Source organism: Dunckerocampus dactyliophorus, chromosome 13 (genome assembly GCF_027744805.1).
Source record: "Dunckerocampus dactyliophorus isolate RoL2022-P2 chromosome 13, RoL_Ddac_1.1, whole genome shotgun sequence".
In the NCBI taxonomy this organism is placed as follows: domain Eukaryota; kingdom Metazoa; phylum Chordata; class Actinopteri; order Syngnathiformes; family Syngnathidae; genus Dunckerocampus; species Dunckerocampus dactyliophorus.
The window spans coordinates 12,681,590-12,694,155 of NC_072831.1; the positions used below are offsets into that span (position 1 = coordinate 12,681,590).

The 12,566-nt window shown below is 40.8% G+C and overlaps 1 protein-coding gene across 4 annotated transcripts in view; it reads left to right on the plus strand.

Annotated features, from left to right (window-relative positions):
- Positions 1-12,566, plus strand: part of LOC129192217 (regulator of G-protein signaling 6-like) — a 58,878-nt gene that overhangs the window by 5,669 nt on the left and 40,643 nt on the right. For all 4 annotated transcript variants that reach the window (XM_054795991.1, XM_054795994.1, XM_054795990.1 and 1 more), the window contains one exon: positions 4-93. In XM_054795991.1, coding sequence (XP_054651966.1) covers positions 16-93 — 78 coding nt within the window. In that variant the 5' untranslated portion in view covers positions 4-15. The remainder of the gene's footprint in view (positions 1-3; positions 94-12,566) is intronic.

Consider the following 12,566-nt stretch of genomic DNA (forward strand, 5'->3'; position numbering starts at 1 on the left):
CAGGTTTGGGTGAACATGGCAGAAGGATCCAAAGAGCGGGCCGGTGTCACCGATCCAGACGAGGACTCCCCGAACATGATTGTCTACAGAAAGGCAAGCCTGTGTGCATTTTTTGTTGAAGAACATGGTGGTGAGGCATTCACTGACCCGTACATTGTGACAGCTCAGTGGTCCGTATCAGCCTGGCGCTGCGGTGTCATGTCTTCAAACAAGGATTGCCTCCATCACTCGTCAGTGTTGAAGGTAGAAGGCCTTGTCACTGAGAGGCGTCGTCAAGACTTGCTGTGCCGTTTGATTGAAGAGTGTGAGAAATCGTGAAAGCTAATTGGTGATTGTTTGATGACGGCAATTGTGTCTATTCGTGTCGGCCCTCTCCAAGCAGAATAATTCCTCCTTGCACACGTAAGCAGAAAGCCTGAAGTCCTCCTGCTGTATATGGGTCAACTTTGTCTATTCACTACGTTCCTTTCCACCATGCTTGCAGAAAAGCCACCTCGCTTGCCGTCGTTCCGCAGAGCATCTTCACGGATTATGTGGCTTCATTATGTAACGCAGCTCACACCGAGGGGCGCCGTATTGGAGAGGCGGGTTTTTGCTTGTCAGGATGCAGCCTGCAGGGAATATTCATCATTTTGTGTGTCAGTTACGTGCGTTTGCGTGTGGCGACAGCAAACAGTCAAAGCAGACAGTGACAGGATTTTTCTTTTATTTGCATCACTTTTTCTCGTCAAAAATTATATTTGAAAGGATGGGGATGCCATGTTCCCAGAAGGTGAATATTTGTTTTGTGCTACTATTATTGTATTTTCTAGATGAACATCATGTCATGTCAACGTCATGAACAAGTTCTGAATCAGCACTCGCAATCTCGTTCATTTACTCTCCCCTGCTACCGCTAGCTAAATTAACAAAGGAAATGAGTTAACATGTCATTAAATGTGCAACTGCATTTGTATAAATGCATTAGCCCAGTGGAAAAAGCAACAGATCTGGTCCTTGCTCAAATCAACTCTCCTCTCCCCTTGCTGCCCAAGCCGCATCACGCGTGTGCCCCATCCACTCCAGCGACTGATTGATAAGAGCTCGAGTCAGTAAAAGAAATCCAGTTTCTCGGTGTAGTACAATGCTACAATGTAGCAAAAGTCTTAGGTCATGACTCAGTTTTCCACAGCAGTCATTCTGACATACGGTAGAGTACAGCACTATATAGTAAGACAGTTAGCAAGGAATCATTACATTTTGGTGAGGATCTGTATAAAGGTGCTTTTTAAGCTTTTGAGCTAAAGTGGAACTTTGGTCTTTGTACACCCCGGTGTTCGAAGGCCTCGGTTTTCGAAGGAAATGATTGCCACAAATACCGTGCAGTGGAACCAACGTCCATGTTGGTTAACATTCAAAACTTTTGCTAAAATTTAGCCTTGGCTTGTGTTTGCCTGCTTGGTTAGCGTGCAATTGGGGGGCGTAAACTTGTATCTGTGCTTCGTTTGTTGATGACTGCTCACCGTGCATTTTGGACCCATGGAACGGATTCATTGGATTGACATTATTTCTTACGGGAAAAACTGATTCAGTTTTCGTACGTTTTGGTTTTCCACTGTACTTTGGTGCCAGTGGTCATTGATAATGGTAGCGTCCATTTGTTGGTCAAGTAGCCTGCTGACTAACTAACAGATGGACAAAAACACATGCATAGAATAGAACACATAGAACACATAGAATTAAAATCATCTCTAATGAACCAGGAACTATTTTACTATTCAATGAAATAGTCTTCCAAATAGTATTTTCCCATTTTTAAATAAATAAATAAATAAATAACTAAATAAAACAAATTTATAAGTCAAAGCTTTCACTATTTTGTATGCATTTAATATCCGAAAGACACTCATGTAATGCTATAATGTTTTCCTGATACTTGTACAAATACAAAACCATAGTTTTACTGTGGCACCACAGTAAAAGAATTTGTTCATTACACAAAATTTGCTTGAAGGAAAAGCTGCTGCCTTGTTTATCACGGTTAAATGGTTCGATAACAGAATTTCTGCAAAGTAGGATTCAATATTAATAAATGGAACATTTTCACAGTTAGAGCACAGAAAACCTGTTCACGACTTTGTAAATACAATCTTTACCATTATTAGAGCCCTGTATACATGAAATAACACCCCTGTAGTCACCTTTACACTCCTATTATTCTTTTTTTACACCACATTGCTCAACTGGAATGTGCAGGCTACGGGATTACTGCAGGGACACAGGAGACGGCCATGGCGTTAACCACTACGAAGCTAGCGAGCTCACTCGTTAGCCTCCAATTCATTTACTGTATTCTAAACGTAAGAAAGGGTTTATAATGGAGTGGGCAAAATGGACAAAGTAGCCAAAAACTTACCACTTCCACATGGAATGGGAGGAGAACTTCTTTTCACTCTATCGTGTCAGACATGCCATGGCTTTCAATATTTTTTGACTATTAATACGCCATAGTCAACCATGAAACAGCGATCATTAATTAATTAATTAACTTTTGAAAAACTACGATAGAGCGAGGGAGGACCGTACTGATAGTCGTCCCTCTCCACATCGCGGTTTGAATTTCACACCTTCACCTTCACCTGTATCACGGTTATTCAAAAATATATTCATTAATAAATCATACTGTTCTGTGGTTGAATACGGCCTATTATTAGTCGAAAAAATACGCATTTTTTTGCAAATTGTGCATATTTTTTGCCTAAATTAAGCATTTTCAAGCATAAAAATAGCTAAATGGACTAAAATACAAATAAGACATTGAAAAGATGCATTCGGATGCTGTGAATGATGTGTAGTATTCTACACTGGTCACTAAGAGTCAGTAATGTTACTGTCATGTTCGGTGAGACACACAAGCACCAGACTTGAGCGCCGGCACAACAAGCTTTTATTGCATGTTTGAATGATCTCAGGGACAATAATAATAACAGAATCATCATCATAATCATAACACGGGCTACTGTTCCGGCCGCAATCCACCACACGTTAAAACTCAGCTCTGAACCCCCGACGTCACTTCCTGTCCCCCACACGTCTGGAACACACTTATTGCAACACACAAGCACGGGTCTTACTTACTTATGTCTTAAATGGCTTATCTTCTCTGATGATGTCTGCTGATATTGGGTAGTACAAGTATCAAGTTGTTTCATGTCTAGTGGGCTCTAATAATGTGAAAAGACATACAGTATGTTACAGTACAGTATGTTATTTATAAATAAGGAATCCTAATTTGCGGAGATTCACTTATCACGGTTGGGTCTGGAACCAATTAACCGCAATAAATGACGGATTACGGTATTGGTAATGTAGTGCTGGACAGTATCGGTGTATTGGATATTGGTAAGAAAGCCAGTATCGTTCTACTTTCTATTGTCAGCTGCCTGTTCAAAACATTCCAGTCGTTGTTGTCAAAGCGGATGCAGGAGGTGTCTGAAGCATAAGTGTGTTTATAAGTACAGCCCTACCCTAGTGGCACCAGGTAAAAACATGGATGGTGTTATAAAAGAAGTTTTCATTGTTTGTTCAACGACGATACACTTAACAAAAGAACAGTGAGAAGGCCATGTTTAAAAGTCACTTACTGTGTGGTCATTATATAATTGCTAAAACAACAAATCTAATGGTGGTCACGAGTCTTCCACAGTACTGTATAATTCACCACGGCAATGAAAATTTCACAGAGGTTAATGGGTCTTTGAAGGCAGCACTTGTCTGCTCCATGTGTGCAGGCTGTGATGCTGCATTATCGCTAAGACCTGTCAGGCTACAGAGCAGGATCTCACTGCAAAGATCTCACGGTGCTGTCATCCTCGCAGGCAGATCCAACTACTGGATATGGAATGTATGCATGTTATGGATGATGTGTGTTGCCAAAGTATTAAGGTGGTCGTGTAGGCGTTGAGACAGAGGGAAAAGTGATGTGTTGAGCTATTAGCAAGGCTGAGTGTTCAGCAGCAGCAGTGGTGTTTTTATGTCTGTCCATGTCTGTGCTGCAGTCTTCCTCTCGTCTTTCAACTCCCACGAAAAGAGCAAGTGAAGCAAAACAATTCAATAACTGCAGGACAGCTTATTGCCTCTGGATGGTGCAGACAAAATACGTGCTGTGGCAAAAGTAGGCTGCTTACACATGTTGTTCTTCATCCATCCATCATTTGTTGAGCATCCCTGACCGGGATTCGAACCCCGATCCCCTGCAACATGAACCTGCGGTGCTACCAGTTGAGTTAGCCAGCTGGCCATGGTTGTTCTTACTTTGTGTAATCTTGCACCTCCTTTTTTTTCTGACACTTCTCCTGCTCCGCTCTTCCCCCCTCCAATTAATAACTGTAGAAAATTCAAAATTCAGTGCATCTGGGCCCCTGAGACTCCTGTCCTCGCTTTCATTTATCAGCATATTTTCCCTCATTACGCTGTCTTCATGCTCATACATGAATTATGGGTATTAGTGCCTTCATACATCTAAACTTTCAAGTCAGTTGGCCAGATTACATGTACAGTACATTAAGGTTGTAAACACTTTTATTTCCACAAAAAAAATAGTAGCACTTTTTTAATACATTTCTGTTATATATTTCTCTCATGTAATCTCTAATAATGTGCACTCTAACACGGTGGTCCCCAACCCCTGGGGGTCATTTGCACAGAAAGAAAAAATAATTTCCATTTTTTTAATGTTTTATTTTGAAAAGTGGCCGGATTCTCTCTGTTACAGCCATCTCGCTTGACGCATGTCCATTGTGCGTGTGCTAACTTTATCTCATGCTGCACAGATAGACTACTACTGTATTTTTACCATTTTTCTTTCACCTCATATTTGGTGTCAAATGCTGATACTATGTGAGAATGCATAAAGGTAAGTTTTGATGACTTATTGAGTGCTAATGTGCACATTTGTCTCAAGTTAATTCATGCTAGCACACTGCCTTTTACCACACACGTCAAACAGTGATGTAATCATCTTTCTGGAAAAACTTGGCTGGAACTTGAACTGGTGGATGGTGGGTCGGCATTCATTTTGTGCTTTTAATTTGATGTTATTCATGTCTTAGTTTTACACAATACATAATAAATAAGATACATTAGATCGTTACAATGTATGAACTGCTCAGCAGTAGTTTGATAACTGCTCGCCATTATCTTCAAATTAGCAACATGACTCCTCCTCCTGTTTGTTAATTTGCTAACAACCTTTCAGTCGCTTTTTTTTTTCTCCACTCGGTTTCTGTCGTGGCTCTGCATGGGTCCAGGTCACTGCTGTGTGTGTGAGTGACAGGAAGAAAAGTGTTAACTCACTTTGGAAGAAGTTGTGTGCGTGTATAAATCTCTAGACCTTGAATGCTGTACAAGACAACCCGTCTTTTTCAGACTTTTGTTTCCCAGGAAAATGCTATCACTGATATTGGGCCTTTCTGAAATCAAATTGTTGTTTTACTGCTGCAATATGTAAACAACCTGGTGAGGGATCACAGATTCAAGACTCAAGAGTTTTATTGTCATGTGCATAGTAAAACAGCAGTTATACTATGCAATGAAAATCTTATTCTGTTCATTCTCGCAAGAAAAGAAAGAAAACACAAGAAAGAATAAGAACATAAGAAACATAAATACCAATAAATTAAGCAACAACAACAGAAGAGACATTAATACAGAAAAATAATAAAAAGAAATCAATAAATAAAGTGCTATGAGTGTGTGCGTGTGTTGCGTGCGGCATGTGTGAGTGCTTTGTTGAGAAGCCTGATGGCCTGTGGGTAAAAGCTGTTTGCCAGCCTTGTGGTCCTGGACTTCAAACTCCTGTAGCGTCTGCCTGACGGTAGGAGTGTGAATAATGAGTGTTGTGGATGTGTGCTGTCCTTGATGAGGTTGTGTGTTCTTCGTAGGACTCTAGATTTATAAATGTCTTGTAGTGAGGGGAGGGCTGCCCCAACAATGTTCTGTGAGGTCTTGATCACCCGCTGGAGTGCCTTCCTATCACGTGTTGTACAGTTACCGTACCAAACAGTGATGGAGGCGGTAAGGACACTTTCGATAGTACATCTGTAGAAGCAACTCAGGATTGTGGTGGACATGCCAAATTTCCTCAGTCTTCTCAGGAAGTACAGTCTCCTTTGGGACTTCTTCATAATTTGTTGGGTGTTGTGAGACCAGGTGAGGTCCTCGCTGATGTGTGTGCCAAGGAACTTGAAGGTTTTCACCCTCTCCACCTCAGTCTCATCAATAACCTGGGGTCTATGCGGCTCCTTTTCCCTTGTTCTTGGGTCGATGATCATCTCTTTAGTCTTATCTGTATTGAGGAGGAGATTGTTATCACGACACCAAGCTATGAGGTCCGCCACCTCTCTTCTGTATGACATTTCAACACCACCAGTGATCAGTCCGATGACTGTAGTGTCATCCGCAAATTTAATGATGCTGGTGTTGTTCTGGGAGGCCACGCAATCGTAGGTGAAGAGCGTGTAGAGGAGCGGACTCAGCACACACCCCTGTGGGGTCCCAGTGCTCACAATTCTTGAGCTGGATGTGCGATTGTGGACTCTGACTGACTGGGGCCTGCCTGTGAGAAAGTTAAACACCCAGTTACAGAGGGAGGGAGACAGGCCAAGTGTGAGGAGCTTATTTGTGAGTTTGTGGGGGCAGACTGTATTAAAAGTAGAGCTATAGTCTATAAATAGCATTCTGACATATGTGTCCTGGCCCTGTAGGTGAGAAAGGGCTGTGTGGATGGCAGTGTTGACTGCATCATCCGTGGACCGGTTCTGGCGATATGCAAACTGTAGAGGGTCCACAGTTGCCGCCGGGATGCTCTTTTTGATGTGGGTCATGACTATTCTTTCAAAGCACTTCATAACAATAGGAGTGAGTGCTATAGGGCGATAGTCATTCAAGCAGGTCACGTTGCTCTTCTTGGGTACGGGCACTATGGTGGTGGACTTAAAGCAGGTCGGTACAGATGCTTGTGCAAGCGACAGGTTAAATATGTCAGCAAGCACATCAGCTAGTTCTGATGAGCAAACCCGAAGTGCACGTCCTGAGATGTTGTCTGGGCCTGCTGCTTTTCGTGGGTTTGTTTTGTCACAGACATCCTAGCTATCTTCAACATTTGACTATTATAAAAACATTTTTGGAAGCTGTTTAGCATACACGACAGTGGAGACCCGCAGAATCGTTCAAACACTGGTCACGTCAAGTTTACACTTGTTGCTAGGCAGATTTCACAGGGCTCTGGCATAAGGCAAGTTTATTTATAGAGCACAATTCGTACACAAGGTAATTCAAAGTGCTTTACAGAAAAGAAGGACGAAATCACTTCATAAAATCATTCCATAAAACATAAAATCACTCTAAAAGCGTTACATAAAATTCCATAAAATCATTCCAATCAACAAAAAAAAGTACAAATGAATTAAAATTGAAGAGTGCAGATAACATACTTTCAGTTGTCACATGCACAGTTGAATAGAAGTGTTTTCAGATGGCTTTTGAAGACTGCCAACGTTGAGGATTGTCGCACATCTCCTGGAAGACTGTTCCAGATTCTGGCAGCATCAAACTGAAACGAAGCCCCACTGTGCTTAGTCCTGACTCTTGGCACCCGCAGGAGAACCCTCCCTGAGCTGCTCAGAGCCTGAGATGGTTCATGTGGCTCTAACATGTCTGAGATGTCCTTTGGTGCGAGGCCATGAAAAGGCTGCTACACAAGCAGAGCTGTTTTAAAGTCTATTCTCTGGGCGACAGGAAGCCAGCCACTGCCCCACAACGCCTTAAAGATGAGAACATTTGGCAATTTGAGTGTTTAAAAAGTAGTTTGAATGTGGTTAACTTATTTGTACACTTTACAAAGGTTTTATGGTGATAACAGTTACTCTAGAACAATTCCAATGTACTCATTTATGATGGGAAGTACTTTAGGTTTCCACTGTGGGGTATTTGCCGATTGCTTTAGTGAGAATGGTTTGAAATGAACGCGAGGGACAGGTTTGGGGAACACGATACTTGCCTTGCCTGTGATGCTGGCAGCCCTCCCCACGCCACTGCTTGCAGAGTCCACTTAGGACAAACATTGTAAGCACAGCCAGTGCGTTATCACGTGTGACGCTTTAAACGCCAGCTCGTCTTTGCACCACGGGAGCTTTTATCCCACACAAGCCTCCATGCTCTAAGTGCTAGTGTGTGCTTACTGTCCAGGTCTCTCTCTCGTGTAAATGTCTCTCACTTTCTAGTTTAGCAGAAGGACCAGCAAAATCCTGGAAGTCACTGGAAGCGAATCATAATTGGATGATAATTAAGGGTGTTTTGGCAGGGCGCGAACAGCGTTGACAGGATTATTCACCTAGAGAGCTGCTGCGAGTGAAATAAAAGGCTTTTCTCCAGTGAGGAGAGAGTGTCCTGTGCCAAAAGCTTCCCTGTGTTGGCCAACAATGTGCTCTAACAGGCGTCCATCCACTAGTGGAGCCAGTGTTTGTGTGCTTCATGAGACGGATGTAGAAGTTCTTTATGCATGCTTTGGCTGCTGCTGATAGGACGCTTTGTGCATTTGTGGGTTTTATTTTTCAAGGGAGGGTTCCAGTCATCTTGCAGTGAGTGAGACCACCATGTCCCACTTCCAAAAGCCTTCTGAGCCTCCCACTTATCACATTTGCTGAATAAGGCTGCTTGGATCTGCATAGAGGCTCCTCAGGTACCTCCCACTGTACTCCCAATGACCCTCAGAGTCTTTGTGGAATGCACAGGGAGCTCACTGCTCTTCTTCCACACTGCAAAAACTACATTTCAAGAAAGTAAAAAAGTGCCGTTTTAAGCAACCATTTATTATTTTGTTTCCTAAAAAGAAAAAATATCTTGTCTGGCAATTTTCACTTGAGAAAAATGATCTTATATAAAGAAAGTATAGCTAGCCAACTCTTATGAAGATATTTTTTTTTTGCCAGAAATTAGTTCTTTTTTCCAATAACAAGCTAAAAATAATGTGGATTATTCTTCAGCAACAGATTAATATATATTTCCCTTAAATAAAGAGCAGAAATTGCTGATCTAACTTTCTAAATTTAAGAATGGACTCACACACAGAAAATATATCGAAAAGACTTGCCGATTTCAGAACAACAATGCGATTTTTATTCAACAAAAATAATCTTATATTGAGAAAGTATAGCTAGCCAATTCTTATGAAAATATTTTTGGCCAGTAATTAGTTACATTTTTATTTTATTTTATTTTTACCTTATTTTGGTATTCTTCAACAACATATTAAGAATATTTGTCTTAAATTGAGGATAAAACGTGTTTCTAAACTTTCTAAATTTAAGAATGGACTCACACACAGAAAATAAATGTAAAGATTTGCTGATTTCGGACCAATGTGAAGGCTGCACAGCAAATTTCATAGCACGTACCAAGATTTATTGAGTTAAATCTAGTCATAAAATCTGTGCAAATGTGTAAAATTATTCAACTGAAAAAAATCAGACCTCACAAATCGCTTGGCGTTATTTTTGTCTCCCGCCGTATATCCCTGCGCACTGTCGCCCGCGCATTCTTGTGTATGTGATGAAGACGCTCTTCTTCCGCTGTGGAAAACCCACGTAAACCAGATGTATATACAGGTAAATAAAATAGCAACCTTTTTGTCCTATCACAGTGCAAAAAAAAGCGTTGCAGTGTTGCAGCCACAGGAGCTCCTCATGACGCTAACTCAGCATCTCCTGCTCCTACGGGGTAATGTGAACCTTGACCCTGGGCCACCAGAGGTAGACACAGGTTGCATATGCTCAGCACATTCTACATGTGAAGAAGGATTGAACCTACAAAAATCCATAGAGTAAAAAGCTGCATCAGCAAATGCTGCTGCATATAATGTCACTGGGCAAACCTCATGCAATTGGTTGTCAAGGGTTCCGCCTACTCCATCTGAAGCACAAGTTTCACTTTCACACAATTTTTTTGCTTTTGTGTCAGTGTCAGCTGAAATAGCTAAAGTGTACCACAACATAAACAACACAAAAGGGTTGTTTTACATCAAAATAACAACTTATTTACAAATATAACACCATGAACTATTTACAGTTTTCACATTTAGAACTAAACTGTGTGTGTGCATACAGTGACATCTATTAGTGTGCAGTTGCGTCATCACCTCTTTTTGCCTCGTGTGTAAAAACACGTAAAAGACGTATAAATACGTCTTTGGGATCGGGCGTTCCAGTTTATAAAAACGTATACACTAATTCCCCAAACAACGAACACAATTGATTCCAGACGACCGTTCTTAAGTTGAATTGTTCTTATGTCGAAAAAAAATAATATTACCAATGATATAGGTACTACATGTACGTGTATACATATACAGTATATGTGTATGTATGTAAATATGAGTTTGGATGCAGTAGTAATATTAAACCAGGATAATTAATGAAAAAAACAATCATAAAAATGATATAATAATACGTAATGGTAAATGTTATTTATCATTTTATTTATCATCAAGTAGAAGGTTTAAGACAACAACGAACGAAGCAAGGGCAGAGAACAAGAGACAGCTGGATGCCCACCTCGACTTCTGTTCTTTGCAGTGATCATTTCACTGACGACTGCTTTGAAGGAACACCTTTACAAGAAGCATTTGGCTTGAAAGTACGGTACAAACGCTGGTACACAGGAAAAAAACAAGACAACAAAGAACGACCACGACATCAAATTTGGCACAAGAGAGTAAGTGATGTCTTTCTTACATAATGTCGTAATGTAAACACGATTCCACGATAGTGACAAGGCTTCAAAGCATTATACAGTACATGTTATATAAGCATCTTTTGATAGTGATATGTTCACTGTGTGTGTGTGTGGGGGGTGGGGGGCGGCAGCCGCGATGGCAGCGAACGTACATTCATCCTATCCTTGATGTGTGGCCACATACAGGCTATAAAAATACGCTCATTAAGTGGCTGATAACTGAAGGATAAGCAACCCCAGAGTAATTTACACTTACCATTTTGTGTTTTGAAGGCAACCCATCTTTATCTCCATGTGTTCATGTTCATGTTCTGCAAGTTCTCTATTCATTCTCCAAATGTTTCTTCCTCACTGGAAACTATTGACACATCGCTCAAATCTTTGCTATAATCACTGTAAACATCCTCTGTCTCGTACATCGCCATGTTTGTTTACCTGAGCGATATTACCGTGATTATGTCACGTCCGGAAATGAGGCTGAACTGCGAGAGCTAGCTATAAACTATAAATGTCATTTTTTGAATATACCGTTTGTGTTAAAAAATTGAACAATGTAGAACATAATTACAAGCTATACATAACATATTTAAGCAAAGTTGATGTCATGTCAGGGACCCTTTAAGACATTCTAAATATTGTTTTTTTAGCATTATTGGAGCCCTCTAGACATGAATTAACACTCCTATAGTCACTTTTACGATTGTATTACCCAAAATAGCTGACATGATAGAAAATAAGATGTCTTAGACGCTACATTGAGAGGATACTTTGTGGTTATTGTCTCATCCAACATTCCTGACACCTAGTGGCCAGTGTAGTAGAATACTACTGCAATAGAGCACAGAAAACATATGCACAGGAGCTTCTGTCAGCCACAACTCACACCAGTCACTCGCACGCTCCACAATGCTAACCATGCTAACACTTAACAACTCTACGGTAGCTAGCTGACATCACACACACCACTTCCCCAGTCCCCGCCTCTTAAAAGTGCACACAGCGTCACAGATATCATCTTCTAAACACCTTATATTCGTTAATTTAGCCATTTTTATGATTGAAAATGATTAATTTGGTCCAAGAATACGTTCAATTTGCTTATAAGCATATGTTTTGACTAATAATCAGCTGTATTGAACCACAAAACCGTCATCAGTTATTAATGAATTCATTTTCGAAAAACCGTGAGAGAGTGAGGGCGCGCTGTTCGAACCGAGATGTAGCGAGGTATGACTGTACATTTTTAGCATAGCTAGTTGTCCTGTAAGTGCATACAAACAATAAAACATGCAGCAAACCTTATTTCTCAGCTTTTTCTCGTTAGTTTGTGCCTTTTTTTGCTCAATTTTTCCCTTTTTTTCAGTTTGATTTTTGTTTCGTTTTATTTCTACAGTGTTCCATGGGCCAATAAAAAAAATATGCGCAGCCCAAAAATGGCCCACGGGTTGCACTTTGGACACCCTTGTGATTTAAGTGAAACTGATTGAAGTGATGGCCTGTGCTGTGATTTCAAGTTCCCCCAAAAATGTGAACACGATCCAGTTTAAAACTGAAATCTGTGTTCTGTGCACAAAAAAAATCTGTCCCCGTAATGTCGGCATATGTAAAGATGCATACCACTGTACTTTCAGCCACTTTTCTTTTGTACTATTAAAATAGTCACAGGGGTTTAAGATAGCAAAAAACCTTGTAAACCTTGATTTCCTCCCTTTTTATAGCCACAGCTGCATTGTTAACTGATTAACTTTATGAAGACATGCTCTTTTCGAGCATGTAGACGCATTCAAGGCTGATGA